This window comes from Merops nubicus, unplaced genomic scaffold (genome assembly GCF_000691845.1).
Source record: "Merops nubicus isolate BGI_N331 unplaced genomic scaffold, ASM69184v1 scaffold677, whole genome shotgun sequence".
NCBI lineage: Eukaryota > Metazoa > Chordata > Aves > Coraciiformes > Meropidae > Merops > Merops nubicus.
In genome coordinates this window covers 163,300-188,504 of record NW_008618079.1, presented here as the reverse complement: position 1 = coordinate 188,504, position 25,205 = coordinate 163,300, and the positions used below count along the sequence as shown (strand labels likewise).

The following is a 25,205-nucleotide window of genomic DNA, read 5'->3' as shown; positions in this document are numbered from 1 at the left end:
CTGATAGTTTCTCTGTGGATAAAAAGAATACTGGAAGTTTCTCTGAATTTAAAGTACTGGTTTTCGAAATAGCTTGTCAGACTGTACTCCACAAAGTAACCAGTCATGCTAGAAGTCAGAATTTATGTATTTATCTTTTTTTAAATTCCATGAAATAAACTGAATCGTTGTATCATATGTCACAGGATTTGATCTGGCTGAAAGGTTTTCTTTGAGGCAAACGTCTTGTGGAGGTGAAAAAGTCTGTTTTAAACTGGGAAGCGCACCTCTCATCAGAGACACAAAGTAAGTAAGATACTACTTTCTTCTGAAGTTTTTAAAAGATAGAGCTTGGACTAAGTGCTACTAATGAACTGAAACACTGACCAGTGTGTCCAAAGGATGTCACAGACAAGCCACAGGATGTGGTTTTTTTTTCAGGCCTTTTCATCTGTAACATTTTTTTTTTTCCTTGGGGAAGCATTTTGGTTCAGGTGTGTTTTCCTTCTGGAATCTGGAAGTATCTAAGTAGAAAGTTAATTACAAATATTTTTTTTTTCAAGTTGTGGTTTTGATACTGAAAACTCTACTATTTGTACACAAATATTTCTAAAACAAAGGGAACAAAGAACTTTCATGGTATGACAAGAAGTGTTATGCTAATCTTCCCTCAGTGAAATTAGCTGTTCTCTCTCTCATTGCTGCTGGCAGGATTGAAAAGAGTCACCATTTCCTTAAATGCTCTATTTTATTCCTTTTTTTTTTTTTCCCCCTCAGTGGAATTGGCATCTTGCCTTTCAGCAGTGGCAGAATGGGGCATACTGAGTGTAGAGAGGTGAATCTAGGCAGCATCCTGTTCTGACACAGTGGGATTGAAGTCAGAGACTGAATGAAAAATCAAAAAGAAGGCGAAAGAGAGAGGCACAAGTTTGGACAGGGAAAAGGAAATGGCAAGAAGCAGTTAGGAATGAAGTCTCAAGTTCCCCATGCTCAGTAGAGAGAGAGAGAGAGAGAGAGAGAGAGAGAGAGAGAGAGAGGATCATCTCAGAGCTTCTTGGTTGAGATGTGCTCCTAGTCATGGGACTGTGGTTTCTGTACAGAATGTTCCTGCAATGACGAGGGAAGCAACTGTATTCATGTGTCTTCAGGTTGGGTATTCTCTGTTGCAAGAGGTCTGGCTCCAGCTTGCCAAGGAAAAAATACACCCAGGCCTCGGACTTCCCCTTTGCTTGGATCCTGGGCAGAGTAAAGAAGGGCTGTGGGTAGTGTGAGGCCAGGGGATAAGGAGAAGAGAGGAATCTGAGGAACCCAGACACAAAACAAAGGGACCTTTGGGAGAGGAGAGTAATTAAAGACATAGGCCCTAAATATTCTAGATTACTTGATGGATTTTAAGTTTTTCTGAGGTATTAGATATTATAAATGCTACATTTTTATGCTTGTGTAATCCTGCAAAGTTCAAGTAATCGCTGTCTTTTTAAAATACCTTGGACATTATCTGTTCAAGGAAAGAATCTAAGATAAAATTACTTGACACAGAGTGCTCCGTTTTTATGAGGGTCTTCATGATATTATCGAGATTGTATTTAAAAGAGGAACAGGTAAAATTAGGTACCACTCATATATGTCTTTACCAAATATATTTTGAAAGTTTGTCAGTAAGAAATCATGGGAGTTTTTTATTATTTTTTCAGATTCTTACAGTGTTTTATTTTGTGTTTTTTTTTTTTTTTTCCCCAATAGATGGGAATTTGATGGAAACAAGAGACTATAGCAGAGCAGAAAATCAAGGCAACAACAAAATTGTAGGGCAATTCTCCTTTAGGAATAGGAAGCTAAGTAATGCTTTCTGTGCAGTAAAATGCATATTGCAAGCTGATTTATATTATTCTAAAACTGTAAAAAAATCAATGGCAAAAATGGAATGAGAGGAGCTAGAAATTGGAATGGGTGAATTATTTAAAATTCATGTTACTCTGAGGGAAAATTCATGATTCAAAAGGACTGATTGCTAAGAATTCAGTGGTTTTGGAAGGGATCTGACAGGTGATGTTGAGCTTGAAAAACGCAAAGTTTTTTTCCTGGCTTTTATTAGTAGGTCTGAATACTAATGTCTGTGTTGTATTTTCTTCTTTTCAAAATGATTTATTAGTGACGTCAGTCAAAACAAGGAATTCAGATCATGGCTGTTAGCTGTGGCAAAGCCTGAACTCTTGGCAGCTGCAAAGAAAACACTTAAGAACATAATACTTTTTTTTTTTTAACTTTTTTTATGGAGTAAGATACAAATCTATCTTTTAAAAAATATGTTTTATCTATTCAGCTTTTTGGAGGGAGGATGACTCTTTGAGACAAGAATGGCTAGTTTTTCTTCATTTTCTGTGTAACTTGGGCAGGGGATAAGGAATTTCAGTTGAAGAGTAAACCTGGAAGGCAGCTGGCTTGGCTTTATTGGTCTTTTTGCTTCTCATTTCTCCCTACCTGTTTTCCTATGGGAATCCTCATTAAAGGAAAAACCTAAGGAGAAAAGCTTTCCAGTTTCCACTAAAAATATCTGTAGCTAATGGATGAAAACTTTAGCTGCGTGAAGCAACTGAGGTGATTATTAATAAAATTCTTAACAGTGCTAATGTATGACTATAGTCAGGCTGAAAATTACTGTCATGTTATTGATTCTAATAAGGTACAAGATAAGCTCTTCAATCAGCTTTCTGTGGAAGTAAGTAGTTCTTATGTTTATCTTCCTGAATAACAACAACAAAAAGTTAAAAGTATTTTGAATAACATTCAACCATTGCAGAATTTCCATTAAATTTTAGTTCTTCTTGCAATAGTCTTGCTCATGCAAAAATTTTCTTGCTCATGTTAAAAAAGCCTTTCTTCACAGAGAAGTGCATGTCATAATTAAAAGTATAATTTACTTTTTTTATTCAATATATTGCATATAGAATAGCTTTCTGTTGTTGAGGTAACACTTCAGAGAAGATTTTTAAAGGTGATTTGTTTAAAGTATTTTTGACACTTCTGAACTTATGAGTTGGTTTTTAAAAATAAGGGCAGAGGGCAGTCCGGAGCACCAAATCAGATTTTGATGTGGTAGTGTTACAATGAAGGATAGTCAGGAACTCGGATATCTGTCATCATAACCTTATAATTTACTTTATCCCAGTTATCCGTGTACAATGTCTTGTAATTATTTTTATTTAAACCTTCTCTTGCATTATGTCAGATTGTGTGGTTCAAGATTCCTTGTGTTATTAGATGCAGAGGCTTTTAGGCGCATTCTGCCACAGAAAATATTTAAGTAGACGTGGCGTGCAATAAGCAGCAGAACAGTGTTTGTTATCCATCCTGCAGGAAACTGAGAGTATCTGATTAAGCTGACTAGCAAGTATCAAGTAACCTGGCACATCTCCTCTTGCATTTCATTCATTCAGTCGTAGTGTGGGTAATAGAAAGCTATGCTGTGCCATTTTTCTTGTGTGATGCCATTTTGGTTTTTTCAATGGACCTGGAGTAGTGTTGCACCTATTTATATGTTGTAAATAATTTACAATGCAGTGTCAGCTTGCAAAATCAATTATGTCTATTTATGCAGGATTTTAGTTGTATCCCTTTATCTCTTTGTGTAGGAGTTCTGTATGTATTTTGTCGTGTGATAGGGGATGGATTGCTCTTCTTATGCTCCCTGTAAATGACTATTAAGTATTTACTCAATTCTAATAATATTTTCAGGATTAAAGACTGATTTTTAAATCAAATATTGTGAGTTACTTATTACTGTTCTTACATGGACACTAATAGAAGTTACTCCTTAGTAAAGTAGTATAACTGAGCCTTTGGATCCTTAAGAAATTCACAGTAAAATACAGTTTTGTGGACAATCTAATTATATAGTCATAATAGCAGTCATTGTATCATGTTTTAAAATTATTTCAATAAATACATTGAGTCATACCTTGTTCTCTAGAGTTTAGCACATACTGCCTATGCAGTGTAGTCTCATTTGGCATAGAGCTTCCTGACAAAAGAAGCACAGGGCTTTGTGCTGATAGCAACTCCTTTAGATCTGCCAGCAGTATTCAGTACTTGTACACATGAGGCCTTTTAGGCTAATCTTTGCTCTTTAGTTGCCTTAGAGTAAATAGCACTATGATGAAATAATGTCACTGTCCTCCTCTAAAGATGCATCAGATGTTAGTTGTTCATCATTCTCAGTTTTCTGTGTTGCTGGACCATTTTTTCTCTTCTGAACGCACCAATAAAGGAGATAGCAAGATGATTTCGGCTGAGTTTCAGAATGTTTTTGAAATGGATGTTCATGATTAGCAAATTTTAATGGCACAGTCATGGCTCTCTTATTTTGTGGTTTGCTTGGCTTGACAAACTGTATTAATTTACTGAGGAGTTTATCATAGCTGGCTGTTAAATGATCTCAGAGTTACAGCAGTTGGGGTTACTCTCACAACTGTTTTAGGAATTCTTCCCCTTTCGTTGCAAGATACTGCAGGAGAGCTTGGATTTTGACTGTATTTGGACTAATGAGCTCCATCAGCAGTGTTGTCACTGCTGCCAGAAGAGTTGTGGCTGTGGCTTGGGCCATATCTCAGAAAAAAAGTGTTTCACCTCCTTCTGATGTCTAGTTACTGGAGGCAGAATTACCGTTCCCACTTCTGTCAGCGTATTCCAGGCTAGAGCATTCATCCTGCTAAGATCAGAAATTGATGGTGAAACAATATTTATGTGGTTTCTTTTGGTTTAATGATAACCTTTTTTAATCACAAAAAAAAAAAAAAAACAAAAACCAACACATAGGGAATTGCGTTTCTTTGAGCTCTGCTGGCATCAAGCAAAGCAGTTTTTATGCTCACAATTAGGAGCCTTTTCATTCACACCCCAAAAGCATCTGTCTCTGGGTTTGCAACCATATACTTTGCTGTATGTTCCCTGGTTGTATCTTCTGAGACCTTTCTTCACCCAAGTAATAAACACTGAATTCCTTGCATATGTCTTCAGCTGTCAGTGAATGTCCACACGTGCATGATTTTTGATTAGTTTTGCATGGGGCATGGGTCTTGGATGGCAGAGTCAGGGTCAGCAGTCTTCTCAAAAAATGTTATTAAGAGATATATGCAGAAGTAGTACACCCATTTTCTAAATACACTCTAGAATGGATAGATGTGAAAATCACTAGCTTCACTTTTAGAGCACCTACTGAAAAATGACACCCCTGTTTGGAGACAGTATATACAGTTATGCCTATCAGCTTTTATCTACTAGACTTTAGTCTTAAAATATGAGATCTATAAGAAATCACTTCTCCCTTCCTATATCGTGTATTTATCTGAGCTAATTTGAGCTATTGGAGCCAACAATGCTAAGATTGAAATGTCTGGTATTTTGGTTGCAGGGTATTTTCAAGAAAAGGGCCTTGTCTCTGGAATTTGCTCCCAAAGTGTGTGAGCCTGAATGTAGTACAAATCCTGATGCTTTCTTCAGGTCTTTCAAAGCAGTGGATCAGAAGCTGCAGTGATAAAATCTTTTTTTTTTTTCTCCAATTTTAGTTGGAAGGTACTGAAAGTGTACATCGTATTTATTTCCAGAAGCTTGAAAAACTTACTGCATTTTATGAATTAAAAAGAAGGATAATACAGGGATACTGTATAACTAAGGAAAAAAATGGGGAAATCTTAACATGGAAACTGGTAGGACAATGCTTGTTTTAAGGAACAAACACATCCTTTTCTGCATACTTGTAGATTGTCAGGGAGGAACAAGACCAAGAACTACATCAAGATCTTTTTATGAAATTTAAAATTTAAGCATTCTTGGATTTTAATTGCTATTTTGGGCTTTAATCATCTTATAATATAATGCAATTTACTATCTGGAAAGAAATGGGAAAGCAAGAGTAATGACAGAGAGATAGCAGAGGGGAAGAACAGATGCATTAAATCTATGTATTTACATTGAAAGCGGACTGTGAGAGAACAGAGAGGGGAAAGCTATTTTAATTATACCACTGACTGTATCAAGATCTTTGGTCTGTAGTGTGGCAACATTGTACCAGTTGAACTGGTGAGGGGATGTTGGATGAAGCAGACTGTTTCTTTTCCTTTTTTCCCCACCAGTGTTGTTCTTGGCATCAAGCGCACAAAGGAAGGGAAGGAGCTTTGAGAGATGTGTACTTTAAGGGCAGTGGTCCACAGTGACAGTGTGGAGGAGACCAGCAGTCTTTGTGTTGGTTGCCTGTGTGGCTCGGAGTTCAGAATGAGACTTAAGGCATTTAGCAAATCACAGAAGCACTGGAAGAACAAATAGTATAGGCAGTTTACTTTCCTTACTTAAAAAGCTTCCCTTAATTTGAAAAACATGTATTTCAGTTGAGATTAGTGTTATTTTTTTCTTGCTGCCTTTGTTTTAAAGGAGAAATTTGGCCAGCTAAGATGATTATTCAGAAGAAAAAAATTAGAAGTCCACCTGCACAGCATTCCTCTCCAGCTCTTAGCTTCATCTTAAGTTCTCCACATCAGCATCAGCCTCTCTGGGTGGTGAGGTTGGCCACTGATGCCTGTGGCTGTGTGGTCTCTAGCAATCACAGTGAGAAGGGAGCAAGAACATGCTGCTGAGGCAGGAGACAGCTTGCTGTTAGCTTAAGCAAACCCTGAAACTGCACCTTCAGTTTAATGGTGTAATCTGCCCTGTGGAAAACTATTCTGTTGTTCTCATTAAAACAATGGCATCTGCAATATCTAAGCAATTTCACTGTTGCTGTATAATCCTAGAAAGAACTCCTTTTTCTTTTCATACAATATGGACACCAAAACGATTTTTCAGTTTTCTTATTGGATAAGATAACAAAACTTAAAACATATACTGTCATAGACAGTATGCTAGACAAAGTTATTGTGTTATTAGATTTCTAGATTCAGCATAAGCAATTTGCCTAGATGCTGCATATATACAGCAATGGTACATGTAGCCACACAGAGTTCAATAGAAAGTACTAGATAGAATGCATGCTGCTGAGGCTAGACAGTAGCCCTCGTGTTGTAGTATAAAATTAGACATTGAAAGATGATTTTTCAGTTTTGCTGATTGTGCTGAGAGCATTCAAGTGTCTTTGTAAAATGCATATAATTTGTCCAGCTGAATTAGTGGTGCTATGTGCTTCAGAAATCATTTATCAGTAGGCTGGAAATACATCAGGTAATACAGCTCTAATAAATCAGATTTTTTGTTTGGTAGGTTGCCTTTTTTTTTTTGTGTGTCTTGGCTTATGTGATGTAACATTTTGTGAAATGTAATTTGCCTTAGCCATGCTGTCAGGCATTCTTACTCTTAACTGAAGTTATACCTACAAAAATGTTTCTGCTGGTACATCTTTGTCTATATTGGGGCTTTGTTTAAAGGTGTCTTAGAGATATCACTCCCTTCCTCCACCTTGCTTCTGAGTTTTCAGTTTTTCTATCTAAAAATAGTTCCTAGGCTTTCTGATAGTGAAACTGCCTGGTGCCTTTTTCATTACACCGATTTTCATTTATTTCCAGTTGGTTGTGAAAGATTTTTGGCCTCTAGCATTTCTCTGTAGTTAGCTTTTTGCAGTTTTTATCATCTTGCCATGAAACATCTTTTATTTATGGAGGTAAATTGCCAAATTTTAAAAAAATACTTCCTTAATTTTGCATGAACAGTACAGTCCATGCTCTGGATTTTTCACTTGGAGATCTGGATATCAAATTTATTTCAGTAATAAGTGTGTACGAGTTTGCTTATTGCAACCTTGTCTCAAGCAAATGTTTGTCATGTCACAAACTTATTTCAAAACTTGGAATGATTTAATAAGCTTAAACATGAAGAACAGTCTGTAATCTATCAAAACTATGTTCTGATGCACAGATATTGGTGTATGAATAGAACCATGTGCAAGAGATCATGTTATTTTTGGATTTAGTCAATGTGACTAGTTGCAGAATCTCAGATTTCTATTAAAAAAAAAAAAATTCTAAAAATACTCTGCTATTGAATATGAAAATAGAGGCCTTGAATAACGTGTTAGTTCCTAATATGCCATTAGGCTTTTTATTGTCACATGAAAATACACATACATTTTATTTTATGGATTAAACTGCTCCTTATTGCTACACCCATAGTAAGAATGTTAATGTTGAAGTCCTTGATGAAACCGTTTTACTTGGTTTTCTCTGTGAGCTCTGCTGAAAATTTAGGAAGAAATGTGTATGTTCATAACCTATGGTGAGCACTGTTAACTACTCAGATACTGTTAGATGCATATACTGTTAAGTAGCAGTGGCTATTTATGGCTAATGGATGTGAGGTTTGCTTTGGACCACTCCTGAGAAGTAACAACAGAGACAGCATCAGCAGGGTGCTGTAACTGCACGCACTTATTTTATCTTACAGGCTATGTCTCTAAGTGAGCAGTTCAGATTGCTAGATGACTGCCACTTTGAATTAATCTAAGAAACTAAACAAAAAAGATAATAGCATTCACCAGGAGCATGTACAATAAAAGGAACTGTTTGCCAAGCAAGACTTGAGAGGGAAGAAATACACTTCTAGATCCAGTTCTTGCTCTCAAGACCCTCCATGCTGGATGTGCTTGCTTTGAAGGACAGGACATGCAATTGCAATATTAAATTATTGCTGTTGCTCAGGATTGGCATCTAGCAGCTGACTTGTACACGATGAGTAGTTAATGTTCACTCATTTCATAGGTAAAGGAGCTATTTGGAAACAAGGTGTTTTGGGAAAGGAGTCATCTAGTGCAGTAGGTTGTGGGTTTTTTTTAAATATCTCCTGTGAAATTAAGTCACTGAGAATTTAGAATGTTTAACATAGGATGTTTTATTCCTCTATGAACTGTGATAATGACAGTAACTTATAAGAATAATCATATAGACAGAGACACTGGAAGAAAATAAAACAGAACCCAATACAGAAGATATGTTGTAACAGGAGTTCAGTAATGAAACTGTATATGGTGACTTGAATATCTGAAAAAGGTGCAAGAAATGCCATCAGGCATCTGTATTTACTCAAAAAGGAGCATAGACTTTGAAATTTTCTTTTTTTTTTTTTTTTTATAGGTTACTTTCCTTTTGACAGGACTTTCCTTAAATTTAGGAAGTGATCAATGATTGTATTACTGTTACTATGAGGAGACAGATATGTTGTGCTACCAGGAAATTACACAAGCTTGAGATTGGTTTGTAGTGAAAGCATTAGGAGCACTAAAAAAAACACTTGGTGATTCAAGATAGCTGATATGATTTCATGGAAAGTCATGACTCATTAACTGGTTAAGAGTTCTTGAAAGATTGAAGAGTTATAACACAGCCTTGTTTCATTGCTCTCCTTAAGGCCCAGTTAGCATTACTAATATGAATCCATATTATGCCTAAGATTACATTTTTTCACAGCATCCTAACTTTTATTATCACAATTAAATTGTCATCTCTTTAAACAGCTTTTGTTGGATTGATTTTGTTCTCATGCACAACTAAATTTGTGCTGTCCAACTGGCTCTAAGTGTCCCTGCCTGAGCAGGGGGAGCTGAGCCAGATGAATGTCAGAGATCCTGGAATTCTAGTATAGAATAGATTTTCCTCCTTAGGAATATAGATTCCCATAATTTTGGATGCTTAATTGCATTGTCAAACACACTCTTACCCTATAAATTACAAATTTATCAAACTGCTGGTTTTCCCATAGGGCAGTGTGGGAATAAATTATTTCCTTTTTTAAAACTTCCAAAACGTTTCTCACATCTCATTGCAAGCTTCATTGTTACAGTTTTATAATATGCAAAATATTGGTGATATTAGTGATATTTTCTTCATTGCCATAACTTCCATGCTTCATCTACTACCCTAAGGTTTGTAGCAGGTAATATTGTGTTCTTAAAATGATTGTCAGCAATAGAGATCTCAGTCTCAGCCTTACTGTTGAAAAATAAGATGGTTGTTCTTTCTAGCTCTGTTACTTACATAGAAGTTACTCAGATTAAGTTACAGTTGATGCATTATTTTCATGCAAAGTCTTTGTACTGTGGAGCTTTTGCTGTTTTGAGAAAAGTTTGTGAATTCCCAGCATATCAAGCTTCCTTGTTTGGATATAAAGCATCTGGCCTATTTCCTCAGCCTGAGAAGGACTCCTGGTAAAATCCAGTGTTCATTCAAGTTGGGCTTGGTGCGTTCTTTTGATGTGAAGCTTAAGAAAAATCTAATTAAAATGTTCATTGACTTATCCAAAGTTACCATTACTTGAAGCCTCCTTTCAATATCTCTGTCTTGCACCTAATGGTCCTTATAAAGACTCCGTCTCTCTTTACAAGCATTTCTTGGTTTCTCTCCTAGCCCTTTAAAGGGAATACCTGGCCATTTCCCAACTGGGTCTGATAATAACAGGGTTAGCAAGTCACAGGTCCTTGGCCCATCCTGTTAAACATAGTTATGACTCAGCAGATAGCAATGCAATGGTGATATTTTTGAGCTTGATATATTTTAACCCCTTTTAATCTGTAACTTGCCAAAAATCTCGTTATTACAGAAAGTGAGAGAGATCTAGGCTAAGCTGTATAAACACTTTTAAATTTTTTTTGTTTGTTTCAGTTTAATTAGACAATGCATTTCTAAATCCTTCAGGTGTCAGAAATGTGATTGTTTCCAGTTTCTGAAAATGATATTGAGTCTATGTAATGGAAATGAACTTTTTTTATCTTTTATTTTCCATATTAATTAATTGAGAATCCATTAAGGTTAACAGTCTTTACAAACTGTAAAAGAGCACATTATTTATCTAATTATCCTTCAGATTGTAAGCAGAGCACCAGGCTTAAATATTCATAGACTAGTCATGCTGTGTGTAGGGGGTGTTGAAGCAAAAACATGTTCTCTCTCTGTAGCTCCACTCTTGCAGCTGGCAGAGCTACTTATTTCAGGTCAGACCCCAGTATCTGGTATCATTAACCTTCTTTCCTACTCCGGTCTCTTCTGTTGGTAACTTAATCTTCACCACTTATGCCTTCTTTTTGGAGGGGAGATCAGCTGGAACCAGGATGGGTAGATGTATCCATCTATAACAGTGCTGTAGGGTATAGTACCTTAGGTGTTGCCTATGCCTTTTTTCTCAAGCACTTCTTAGTACAGTCTGCTTGTGACTTTAGCCTACAATTAATTTATTTATAGGCAGTCCTGCATGCTGAAGAGGAGGCAGCTAGTTATGCAGGGAATTATTTGAGGAGGTCAGGAAAAGACATCCCTTAGTTTCATTAAGCTGCAGTCCATACAGCAGTCCTAGCCCTCCTTTCCTCCTGCTAGCCATGCTAATATGTTCACTGTGAGCACTTGGCATTTTCATAAGCGGGATGCTGGGTGGCAAGATGGTTTAACTTTTACCATCAGCCAGGTTTGTCTAGGACCTCGCAGAACAAACCAGGAAGGAAGTGGACAGCCTGTTCCAAATGTTATCAACAGTTCACTTTGCTAGCACTTGTTCCATTGATTCATTGTAAAAAGCTACCAAAAATTTGGGATGGGTGTGAGGGGAGACTAAACAGGAAGAAATGGAGGGTTCCAAGGAAACAGCACATTTAGGTTGGGTAGCACGATGTCATGCAGAAAAAAATACACAAAGTAATTCTCTCAAGACCAGCATGAGAAGTAGGAGGATATGAGTCTCTCAGCATGCATCTTTGCTGGAGCTGACTAGCCCTCCTGTGTACCAAACTAAAAAGACCATTTTTTTTCTGGAATCAGCTAGTGTGTCTAGATACCTGTACAAATGCCTGTACAGGGTTGATAAATTGTCTGTGGAAAGCCCCAAGGAGAAATGGATACTTTGATTTCTTCTTCCTCTAGTGAAGATTATATGGATATATAGGCCAAGAAAAGAGAAATGTCATTCCTGATTTCCTCCCTCCTTTCCAGAGTATGAAGTATATCATTTGTCTTCAAACTGAATTATCATGGCCTCCAATAGAAAAATCCTCTATTGTAGTCTATATTTTCTTTGCTTTTCCAGACAACAGCAACCACTGCAATCTCCCAATAATTACCACTGCACCATAGATATTGCTTCAGGGGAGGAAATATGGAAAAATGTGTGCCAAGCAATTTTCACTGCCAGTTGACTTTCAGAGGTTACCGTAATTATTTTTTTTGTCTAACATTTTCAGAGGCTTTATTGGTCAGCTAATAACTACATTCCACTGTAGATAATCATATTTAGCATAAGAACTTAATACCTCATTGACTTCAGTGATTGCTAAATAACAGACTGCTCTAATAACTAAACTGGTTGTCTTTGCTCTGTTTCTGGGAGCAAACTAGAAGGATCATGTAAGTTACAAGACTACTCTTAAAATGTCTAAATAAAGACACAGGTAGGTGTTAAAAGAAGCATGTAAAGTTCCTTTAAAAGTGTTTAAGTTCACATTCTCTTCTCTTGATGGTTGCCACACTTGGGAAAAAAAAAAAAAAAAATTGCCACAATTGGATTTTAGGACACTTAGCACAACAAAATGGCCTTGAGAGATTATGTAAAGATGCCAAAAAGCTTGGTACAATTATTGAATGACTTGAAGAAAACTTAAATCTCTGCTGTTCTTCTAAGCACATCTTGGCTTTAAATTTTGAACTAAGTCTGTATCTTAGGAGATGCTCACAAACATACTGAAGAAACAGCCAGATGATCACACTTCTCTAGATTCTGCCAGTAATCTCCAAAGCTAAAGTTTTATTCAGATCTTGTGGACTGCTTGTGAGAAATGTGTCAGACCCTAAGGTGATTTTCCTTCTAGATGCAGTAGATTTGTTGGTGTGGTTCTGACTACGGAAAAACACTGAAGACTTCTGGGACACTTATGCTGGACAATCAGACCATCTTCTTACATCTGCAGGGAGGTTTCATTCCTACAGTGTATAACAGTAGAAAACTCTTAGAAAAATGTCGATGGAGGTGTGTGCCTGTGTGTGGTGTTCCATATTTAGCTACAAAAAGGGAAGAAAAATGAGGTATATATCTAGGAAGAGTGTGATTCCAACAGGAGATAATGGGAGTTCAAAAGAGATGGTTTCCTGTTAAGTTATTGGTATATTTTCAGTGTAGCTATGATAGGGATATGCATGCTGCTACTGGAAACTCTTTCTAACTGACATTTATAAATTTTGATATGTGAGCAGTTTTGGCATCCATGGAATGTAGGGAAGTGCACAGTGAAAGGGTGCTTGGTATGAGAAACGTCACTGTATTTACAAGGCTCTAAAAACAGTAGACTGAATGCAACTTCTGATTGTAATGTCTGTATGAGGAGGGGTAGGTGGAACTGAAGGTATCAATTACTGATCCATCAGTGTCTGCTACAGAGGTGTTACCAGACTGCCACATCTACTGAAAATATATATGAGAAGAATCAGCTTGAAAAAACAGACTGGGGCAAGGGAGGCTGGTTGTGATTGCTTTCTGACAGCAACATTAGGAAGTCTCTGCATGTTTCTCAGTCGGTGATTAATGCCAACACATGGAAAACCAGTCTGGTTTAAGCAGCACAAGGCAGGGGGACATAAGAAAATGTCATGCAATTGCATGATTAGGAGAAAGCAGATGCAGAGGAAATGTTTTTCCCTGTTGTGAAAGAACTGAAGTTCCACATTTTTCTAATCTGTGTTCCCTGTCTCTCAGGCACCAAGAACAGAATATTTACTTCATATCTGGTCATCTCCTAAAGAAAACAGTGTGAATGCAAGACCTGTGTTTAGTGTAAGACGAAATGAATCATATAGGTGACTTGAGTCTTTCTGAATCACAGGTAACCATGCTGAGCTCAAAAGTGTCTGGGAGAACATCTCAATGCTTGTATACTGCAGAAGCCACCCAAATCTTTCTAGTACCCTATACATTTCCTTTACTTGCTCTGTACTTAAAAAGGCAGCTTATGTAGTGTGTCCATTGTCTGGATCCGCTCTGTTGCATTGTGTTTTCTTGAGTCTATACCAGTGCATGTGTGGGAGGATCCTTTGGAGTATGAGATTTTTTTGAGTCGAGTTTTAGCTTGCTGAAGTAGTCAGGCTCTGGCTTTGTCCTCTTCCCTGACTCATCTTCCTTCATAGTGGTTTCTGGTGGTATAGCTGTTATGATTTGATACCCTGTGTGCATTTGTGGAAGGATGCTTACTACTGATTAGAGCAGCTTAATTTAGTGTGCAGCACTTGGAGCAAGGTGTGATATCTTGGAAGGGAAAACATGCTGTAATATAGTATTTTTTGATGTTATATTCTTGCTAGTTTATGAACCCTTTTTGTCATCATTTTACATTTTAAAGTATATTCATTATTAAGGAAGGAGAGAAAAAGAGTGAATGACTGTGTGCCCAAGTCACACATTCTTGCTTTTGGTAGCCTTTGGTCTTTGCTGTAGTTATTTTGATTTTTCCAGGTACAAGGGAAGTTCACCAGTTTCTCTAAGACCCATTTGGTTCATAAAATAAATATCTGAGTTGAGCAAGGCAAGTGTATAACTGTATCAGAAGTGCTCAGAGTTGCCTTCCACAACATAAGATTCCAAAAACATAAAGGTTGACCTGAATTCTCTCAACACTTTATCAGGCTCCAGAGTTATGCTTAGGAAAATGTGGATAAAATGTTGCATTTTTAGTGCCCATTGTTATATGTTACCTTTAAGTAACTTTTAAATTTGTTATTCTTTTTGCTGCTGACTGATTTTTTTTTTTTTTCCCCCGGATAACTTAAAATGCACAGAAATTGGTTTTACAGAGAGATAGAAATACAAAACCCATTGTGCCTATGCAGAGTACTTTTCCCGTAGGGTTTCCAGCAGTATTCTGTGACCTTATTTGAAGGAATTATTAGTGAAATCCTTGTCCTAATGAAGTCAAAGGCCAGTTTTCCACTGACTTTAAAGAGGTCAGGCTAGCAAGACTACATCTGCTTTCCAAGATAGGCCAATCTTATATTTACTTATTTAATTACTTTTAAAATTTTAATAGCAATAACATTGACTTTCACAAAAAAATATTAAAATATTCTAATCCATCTGCATATTAAAAGTGACTGCTGCTCTCTACCTGTTCAGTAAATGAAAGCAGAGGTATGCTGAAGTAGATGAAACATTAGGTAAATCCCTTTTATCATGTTAAAATAATTTGCGGCTTTGCTTTCAGCAGTACATTTTCTGAGTGGGTTGAGCCTCTCCCTAAGTAATTAATAACTCTTAAGCTGTCTGAATAGTTTCCCTTGAGTTGCATCATATAATGTGTCATATGAAAACGACTTGAGGCCTAATGTAACGTGAAACTGTATAGTGTATCTTAATGTGATTTGAGGAAGATAGATGGGAAGGAAATTATTTCTTATTCTGAGTATCAAACAGCTGTTCTTCACTTTTATTTGAAAATAATTTAAAATACCTCTTCTAGGCAGAGATTGGTAAATTGTTATTAGTAACAGAGATTGTAAATTGTTAATAGTTAGTTCCCCTTCTCCCGTTGTATCAGTCATGTTAGGCGAAAACCAAGAATCAAATACATAGCAATTTGATGTAGAAATATTGAGAATAACATGGATATTTTTTATATTTGGTCACCTGAGCTTTACTTCTTTATTCATAACAGATCTCACTTTAAATTACTTAGCAACCATGAAAAGGTTAAGAATTCAGTGTCCTCATAAATGTAGTACTAGATAAATAATTGCCCACCACAGGAAAGTTGTTTAAACTAACTCCTTGAAGTCTGGACACTAAATTATTGTAACACTGTCATGTTACAAGTGACATATACCAGGTAATGGTATATGTCAGCTGGAAAAGATATGTCTTGCCATAAACTCTAAACATCTCTCACTTCAGTCTCAGGAAATGTAAGTTGGCTCATCTTTCTCTTCTTGGAAGATACTCAGCAAGCTGGAGGCTTCATTGATACTTGTAAATACGGAAGTTTATCATACACTGTAGTATATTCTCATTCGATATGGAACAATTAGAGTTCATAAGATTTAAAAATAGATGCTGCTTTTCCATTAGTGCTTTTTTAAAAAACAAAAACAAAAGGTAAATAAAGGATTGCCTTACTAAATTTGATACGGGTAACTCAATGCTGCTTTACAAAGATAGAACTAAAACTGTTTATAGCACAGTGAATACACAGTTAATTCATTCATAATTACTTCTTTTCACGCGGTAGCACTAGGAGAACCAGCTGGTATCTGCATTTCAGAAATTTTCAGAACTTTTGAGGAAATGATTAAGCAAATATTTTGCAAAAAATCACTCTATACTTGATCATTACAAAGAGTGGAAGGTATGTACAAATACAGTTGTAAAGTTCATGCAAATTTCCTGTAACTGCTCTTCTATTAGCTTCATAATGAACAACTTGGGCCACAGCACCTGTTTTTAGAAAAAAATTATGGCTACATTTAATCCGGGGGGGGGGGTGGGGGAGGGAAGAGGAGAATGCAACAGAAGCCTTTGCAACTCTCAGTATACATATGCTTTGAAAGAGCAGAACATAGTTGTAGGAATGATACTGTGTATTCATTAACATTCTGGATGCATCTTCCTCAGGCTTCAACCTGTGGAATATTAAGAGTTAACTGAATGTCTGGGTTTGTAACGTATATAAAACCTTGTGTCCTTAGGGATTTTCTTGCTTGTTATCTTTGGTCTCCTCCATCTGCCATTTGGGGCCTCTGTAATTTACAGTACACCTCAGTCCTGCAGGCTAGGGTGGTGTAAATTCAACCCTGTGTTCGTGTGCTTCAATTCCTGCTATTGTTTTCAGCAGTTTCCACCAAGGGTGTGCTTCGCCTTGAGAACACAGTGCTCCCTTCATCAACTTTCGTTTTTTATTATATACTACTGACCATATAGACATCGGGTGAAAATTGAAGTGTCTCAATTCCACCTAAAGTATCATTTAGTCAGACTTTGGATGCCTTGGTCTCAGAGAATGATTCAAATTGCCTGATCTCAAGCACCACCTAACCCCTGGTGGCACCTAAAATGAGTCATTTTGGACAACAGATTTCCCACAGCATCTGGGCATAAGTCCCATGGGAGCACCATGGTTTAAGCAGCCAGTCCTGCAGCTCCCACCCAATTTTCATTGTGACTCAAAGATGTGTGTAGAGATACCTGAACATTGACTATGTCCCCAGCAGTGACTTAAGTCATAGGCTGTGCTTAAATTGCACGTAACAGGCTTGGAGAACATGAATTCAACACAAACCACAGCAGTCATGAACAATTTCAGTGCAGAAGAGGGGAGGACAAGGCGTTTTAAATAGCCTGGAAGGTTAGAGCAGTCATCCAGTAAGGATGTCTGCTTTGGATTGTCCTAAACTAAGGAAGCTCAACAGGAATGGGAGAACTTGACTGTTGTCACACTGTTAAGGATATGTCCTGGGAGAGGAAAATCTCAGATTTGTGGTTTTGCTTCCAAGTCTGATTATGTATTTTGGTTCAGACACTTTTGTCCAAAAAACATAAGCATCCCCTGGTTCAGAGACGAGATGCCAAGGATACCCTTATTTGCTTGTCTGTTTTAACTTGTAACTTTTTTCTTGTCACCTTCATAGATGAATCTGCACACTTAATTGTTACTACATTTCTGTAATGTTAGGACTTTCTGAAGACCTGTTATCTCTCTTACTCCTAGACACTGTGAGAAGTGGGTCCTCGTTCCTGGCTTTTGTAGACTACAATACCTGGCCTCCTTGGAGGGGTTTAGGAATCTTGCATAAACAATCAAGATAACTTTGTATCATGTGCATTCACAATCAGATCTTTTTGAGAAAATTCAAAAAAGGAATTCTAAAAATTTTAGAATAATAATACTGCCATTCATTTAGATAGCTCTTAAAGTGTCATGGAGGGTTACAATAAAAAGCAAAGATGGTGGGAAGAAAGAAAACCACAGTGTTCTGTATTTACTAGAAGAACTGCCATGTCCAGAAACTACTTCTATTTGGTTTGCAGTCTTACCATACCAGTCATGGTTTCCCCATTGGATGAAGTTGTCTGATGATTGCCCTTCCACAGCTGTCTGCTCTTTGCCTCTTAATGTAAACTCCCTTTTGTATCCCAATGTGGAACTTAGCCGAGAAAGTGAATTGGTTTTGGAGAGCTCATCATGTGCTCCCACAGCCACATAACCTGTCTAGTTTACAGCTATAAACTTGAGATGCCATATCCTTAGCTTGTCTGGGGTGCTCTAAACCATAGGGCTGATCCTATGTCCAGATAGTTTCTGCAGAGATGCACTCATGTATTACTGATGTCCGGTGAAGGTGTTTTCTTTATAAATCATAAACATACTCTTTATGCTGTAATTAAAATACAAAGTAGTATACAATCTTAAGTCCTGCAAAGCCTACTTATTTGTTTTTGTTCTGAAACATCTATAGCTGTAAAACAGAGCATATGAGTCCACTAACAATGTGGGAGAGCAGCCAATTTGGTCCTGGGATAAAACAGGAATCAGCTGTGGGAAATAAGCCAAAGAAGTGCGATTTCCACATAAGGGATTTAAATAGGTGTTAGTCCATAAAGAAGCTTTTTGGCAGGCTTTAGAGCAGGCTTCTCTACACAAAAGGCATTTTTCCTGAAATGCTAAATTAACTGAAGTGCACTGATTTTCAAGATGGTTGTGGGGTTATTGTCTTGTCAGCTGGTGCTTTCCTCTTTCCTTTTTTTTTTTCTTGTTATTTTGTTTTGGTTTTAAGTTGTTTTTTTTTGTTTTTTGTTTTTTTTTTAATAAAGCCTTTATAGCACATCGCTGTGTAATTATAATCCCATTTGTAGTGTTTTTGAGCTGAACCATTTACTTCACATGATTGTGGGAAGAAAAACAGAACAAGTTTTTCTGCTGTATGGGGCCCTTAAGTTTCCTCTTCTTTGATCCATGGAATGCCTTCTGCAATGTGGTTATTGGGCACTCCTGAGAGTTTTCAGCAAAAGGCAGTGTTAACGCTTCAGCTACTCATGTGCTGGGTAGTGTTTGCATCTGTGGTTTTCATTTGTCTCATCTCTATCTTAGAATATAAATAATTGGATATACAGAAGCTTCAAAAGAAAAAAAGGTTGATTGCACCGTTCTAATTTGCTTAGTAAAAAAATATTTATTTCATTTTCCAGAATCTGTAGTTGAGTCACAGACTAATTTTCTGAAATACAAACTTCTCAGATAGTTCACAGAAGTGGTGTTGTACTTTATTCTCTGATATAGATAGCAAGTGAGAAAGGAATAACAAAATTAAACAACAGCAAGTCATACATTCATATATGGTTTCCTTATTTTTGTTCAAGCCTGCTGAAATCCAGCTGTTTTGATACGCAAGATGTCCAGGTCAATGCCTGTGGAGGTCACTGAATCAAACTCTCTGCTCAAAGCATGACCTGCTTGAAAGTTGGGACAGGTTATTATAAGACTTATCCAGCTGTGTTTTGAAAGTCTCCAAGGAAGAGGATTATTCCACAAATCCTCTGGTTCCAGTATCCCAAGCAATAAACTGGGAAAAGCAATAATTAAAAAAATGTTTGTGCGGCATTCACTTTGCAGCAGTTAAGACCCTCATTTATAGTAATCACAGCTTTCTAAATTCAGAACAAAAAATTCACTAGTGAAATCTTCAGCCGTTTATTCTTATGAATAGATTGAATTGTGCTTTTGAGAGGACGTAATTCTGAATGCTGAAGCCTGTGAATTTGCATGAATGAATTTAGCTCCTTGTTTTCACCAGGTATTATTTCTGCTTACTCCTTTTAAGCAGTGTTTGTGTGATAAGAATAAAAAGAAATCTTTTTTTCCTCCCTCCTATTGTAGACAAGTATTTCCAAATGGGCTTCCTGAAGAATACTCTCTAGTTGCTACTTTCCGTCTGCGGCGAAATACCAAGAAAGAGCGTTGGTATATATGGCAAATTTTAAATCAGTATGACACACCCGAGGTTAGAGTTATCTTTGATTTATATTTTTCCTTTCATTTTTTCCCCCCCATATAATATGGTAAATATAACTTAGTGGTTGTTTCACCACTGGATTTAGCTACAGTTATATAGAATAGACAGGCTGCTCTGAAATAATTGATGATTTATTATAAGAATGACAGAAATCTAACAAAATATTTTGAGGTAAGACTGCATATTAGGATAAAAAGGCTTGTTACAATTTATGGTAGATGTGTATTTACCAAGTTAAAAGAGGAATACCTCATAACATAATTATTGTCCAATCCACGTAGTTGAAGTATTTTCATTATATTTAGTTTATATATGTGTTAAATTCAGATACTCATAACTTTTCAGTGACCACTACTTTTATTTTATTTTGTTTTCAGATCTCTGTCCTTCTGGATGGTACAAAAAAGGTTGTGGAGTATATGACCAAATCTGCTCAGAGAAATATACTGCACTACACTTTTAAGAGTCGAGAAATATATCCATTGTTTGATCGGCAGTGGCATAAGCTTGGTATTAGCGTGCAGTCGGGGATCATTTCCCTCTATTTGGATTGTAATTTAATTGAGAGAAAGCAGACTGATGAAAAATTCACCGTTGACTTGCAAGGAAGGACTCTGATTGCTTCCCGTGCTGCAGATGATAAGCCTGTAGATGTGAGTAGTATGAAAGGAAAACCTGAAATAGTGTTTTAGTCAGACTCTCACTAACACCATCATAAAGAATTATGTAGATAAGAGACACAAAACTGGTTATTAATTTTGAGTGTGTATTCTTTGTTTGAAGTCCCTAAGTCTTTTCCTCTAAACAATATTCACTGCTGTAGCATCTGCTAAGGCAAACCTTCTGTTACCAAAGTAACAGTCCTGGTCTGGTTTTGTGTATTCGCTTTGGAGTACAAGCCATGTCGTTACCCTAGAGGTATTATTACTACTTTTAGAGATAACTTCTAGTGGTAATTATTTCTTTCCATTTTTCTGAGATTTATTTATAAGTTTTTATTGGTCATCTGATACAATTTGTCTCTCCTCTATCAGAGAGAGACACAAAAAAAAATGAAGGCTGACCTCTGTATCAAGATTGTATTACATTGCAGGGTAATGCAGCTATGCAGAAATAGGGGCATGTTTTTCATAGTTGTCGCTCCTTCTTCTGAATGAGAAGGATTAGGAAGTGGCTGGAGGTGTGTTTCCTGCAGCCTTTGGTGCAAGAATTACCCAAAACCACTCCAAAATACGCTGGGCTGTGCTCTGTCACAGAGATGCTCTCCTCTGTTTCCTCATGCAGAGAGCTCACAACGAGTCATTTGAAAGTTCCAGGAAGTGTCATTTTGTTTTAGGTACACTGATGTCCAATTACTAGGTTTAAAGCATCTGGCCTGGAGTTTGTAATGACCATCTGAATGTTTCAGCTATGTGATGTACATTGTACAGTTCCAGATGAAAACAGCACATTGTAACTGCAAGCTAGCATTGTAGGAGGGATCAGTCCTGTGAGGGGCTAAACAGTTTGACCTGGACTCAGAACTCTTATTTCATTGGGCCAAGCTCATGTTTTATTTTATTTTTCTGAGGCTGAGTTCAAGTGTATGTACTGTCTCCTCGTTTCCAAGTAGCACACAGGAGAAAGAGTGGGTTCTTTTCATCTTATGTTGGTTGCGTAGCATGGGCTGGATAACTCTGAGAGGAAGTTGTCAATTGAGATTTCCACATTCACAGGAAAACATTGTGGGCATAAAGCAGATGAAGGCAGCAGAGCAGATACTGTACAGTCGGTCTTCTCAATGCCAAGTGCAAGGGAGAGAATAAGAGGATAGAAAACGTGCAGAAGAGGCATACAAGGACAAGATTAGCTAGCTAAAATTAGATGCTGTTCATCTCACCAATCCACCCAAAATCTCTGAAGCAGAAGTTTTATACAGAGAGTTTGTGATTTTTGCAATTCAGGTGGTTTAGTGGGAAGTTCCAGATATAGGTCTGTCCAAAGTGATAGAAGATGTATGTGACAGAGAACTTATCAAACCTTCACTGTAGTTCAGTGCAGGAGAAAACTACATACTGAAAAGATTTACAGAAGACGTCCAGAGTGCTAAAATGCCTATATAGCGTATCAAGACCAGTGCAGAGGGATGCAACTTAGATTGAAATAAATTAAATCTAAAATGTGATATACATCAAAGTAATAGACTGCATAATGTGTTCCATGAGCAGCTGTATAATTGTTTTGAATTTGTCTCTTTTTTTGGGACAGTGTTTCAGAAAGAAAGGTTTTTTTTATGTCAAGATAAGAAAACATATGCCATAACATATTGCTTTTTATGTCTCATATTAATCTCTTTTGTGTTTCTGAATAGATTGAACTTCACCGCATAACAGTTTATTGTAATCCAAAGCTTGGAACAGAAGATACGTGTTGTGAAATATCTGCAGACCTGGTAAGTTATTTGCTAAAATGCAAATGTTAATACAAAAGAAATTGCTTCATTGTTTCTTACTAAAGAGTTGTAAAGAAATTTCAATAGAAGTTTGAGATTAATTACCTCCTAAAAATGAATCCTTTATCTGGAGTTACGTTATGTTATTTCTTGCTGCCTAATTAAGTGTCACAGTGGAACTTCAGTAAAAGGCACTAGGTGCTGCTAGTGCTTTTTAAATGCTTTTCGTAACATTAATTAATATCTAATAATTAACTGATGAGGTCTCAGAGAGTAGGAAACAAATCACTGTGATGACCTGAAGATGACTTCAAATAACAGAGGCCATTTCAGTACCAGTTGCATGTAGTGAAGCATTGCAGATGATAAACAAAGCCCATGGAAAGGCTTTGTTGCCATTCCACTGCATGACAGTGGAAAGGAAGAAAAGAGGGAAGGTGTTGAGGGTGTTTCCTTTATTTCCATACACTAACATGGAGAAATGGATGTTTCATAATTAGTAAATACTTTTTTCTTGCTACTGTACATGCTGAGATGTATATATTGTTTAATATAAGGGAAAACATTGGTTTAGTTTCAAGGGTTCACTTTTTCTCTTTCATTTTGATAAATAAAATCAGTGTTTGGACAGAAGACACTAGAACGATAGAAATTCTTAAAGTTGCAGATGTGATTGTTTTGCTGAATTGAGCTCATTAGGAGAGAAGAAAAAAAAAAGGGAAAAAAAAATCAAAAAGAAAATATGTTAAAATATTGGTCTGCTAGTTATGAACAGCCTGTAAGAGCAGACTTCTTTGATGTAGTGGCAGCACCATCACCACCCAGCCTGCAGTCAGCAAAAAAACAAACCACAGAGCATGCAGAAGGTCTAATTGATTCCATCTACAAAGAGATGGGAGTAAAAATTACTTGTGATGGAAGGATAGAACTGCCCAAGAACAGAGGAGCAAAAGACTGTGGGAACAGACAACTTGACAGGTGTTCAGAAGCACGGAGGAGGCTGGATCTAATTTATCAAGGGAAATTTCAATTTAAGTAATAATTTATTGTTCAGATGTATTTTAAAATATATTCGTGATAATAGTGCAGGCTTTCTCTTGAACTTATAAACTCATGGATAAATGAAACGAATAGATTTTTTTTCCATAGGTTCCACTGTGTTCATGGAAGTACAATTTATTTAGCAGTTATGACACAGTAGCAAAAAAGTTAAAACAAACCATAATTGTATATGAACACAAAAAGATCAAGGATTGAACTTATTAATAGCTTCTTAAATATTCATGGAGCTATATAGCTAATAACACAGTTTCATTTTTATGTCTTCTGTTGAAGATGTAGAAAATGCTGGTCTCATTGTTAATGACTTTCATATTGAAACCAGTATTACATTTTCTGATTTATTGTTTTCATGACTTTCTTACCAATTATAAGGGCTACATTTTCATATGAGGGAGTTCAGGGGAAGGATTTTATCCTTGGATACAAATTTCTACATTAAGCTGTAAATCCTGTGGCAATTTCTTTGACAGAAGGCTTGCAGGAAACCTCATTACACCTTAATGAAAGCTTCTGAAATTTATCAGGTTGTGTTGACTTGTCCTGTAGTACATCTTGAGGTTCAGCTCTTATGAGTTACAGGCAGGTGAATATTGGCTTCAGGGCTTTTTGTTTCCAAACTGTGCAGTCCCAAAATATTTCATTACAAAAAAAAAATGGACAGAATTTTCCCTCACATTCACTCTGACATGTTGCATTTCAGGTCAGGAGGTGGAGGACAGGTTGAGACTGAGGAGTAGCCTCTGTTTTTTTCCCATAGGCAGTTTTTGCTTCAGTGCTTCTAACTTTGGGCAACTATTTCTCCGCTTGGGGTTTTTTGGAAGAAAGAAGTGGGACAGTTAGAGCATTTTGAACTGGCATTGATGTTTGTACAGGTTTGCAATGTCTATACTTCACACTACTAGAGCTTTTCCTTTGTTTGGCAATTGGCTACTTTGTAATGCATTGTCTACAAGAATATTAGAAGGTAACTTAAAAATAGTGCTCATATGGTATTTGTCTATTAACCAAACTGGACTAAAAATCAGAAAATCTTGTTTTTATTTTAGTGTCCGCATGAGGAGAGGTTACTTGCTACAACTTCATCCCCAGTGACTGTTCATGACAGCAAAATATACATGCTTCCAGGAATGCAGCAAGAGTCTGGAGAGAAATGCCACTGCTATCCAAATAAAGTATGAGACTTTCCTACTGCTCTTTAGTGCATCATACTGTTTGATCCTGTTAGGTATTAAAAAAACAAACAAACAAACAAACAAAAAGGTTGCATTTTAATTTTTTTTATTATTATGAACAAATCTTACTGGCTTGTAGTGTTCTAATATATTGTATTTCACATTTTAGAAATTTAGATTTAATTTGGAGTTGCAGAGCTCTGTAAGATGTAGTTATTTTAATACACACAAAAAATCCATGATAAAAATTAGGATTATATGTAAGCATTACATTTACTGTAAAGGTTTTTACTTGAGAATAAATTTTCGACATAATATTGTTTTTTAAATCCTTCTCCTGATGGTTGCGCTATATTTATTCTGAATCATTTGCTTTGTTATTCTTCTGTGATAAAGACAAGGAAGCCAAACCAAAAAAAATATTTTGGATCTGCTTCTTTGTTGATCTCTTTTTTGGTTTTGTTTTCTTTTATAATCAGGGAGAAGCAGGATTGCCAGGAGTGGCTGGTTTGCCAGGCCAGAAAGGAGATAAAGGTGAAAAGGTAAAATAACCACTTAAAT

At 36.7% G+C, this 25,205-nt stretch overlaps 1 protein-coding gene across 1 annotated transcript in view; it reads left to right on the top strand.

The window, feature by feature from the left end:
* Positions 1 to 25,205, top strand: part of COL19A1 (collagen, type XIX, alpha 1) — a 188,893-nt gene that overhangs the window by 9,515 nt on the left and 154,173 nt on the right. Inside the window, exons 3-8 of the mRNA XM_008943299.1 lie at positions 186 to 285; positions 19,844 to 19,967; positions 20,357 to 20,632; positions 22,330 to 22,410; positions 24,519 to 24,644; positions 25,124 to 25,186. Of these exons, the coding sequence (XP_008941547.1) occupies positions 186 to 285; positions 19,844 to 19,967; positions 20,357 to 20,632; positions 22,330 to 22,410; positions 24,519 to 24,644; positions 25,124 to 25,186 (770 nt within the window). The remainder of the gene's footprint in view (positions 1 to 185; positions 286 to 19,843; positions 19,968 to 20,356; positions 20,633 to 22,329; positions 22,411 to 24,518; positions 24,645 to 25,123; positions 25,187 to 25,205) is intronic.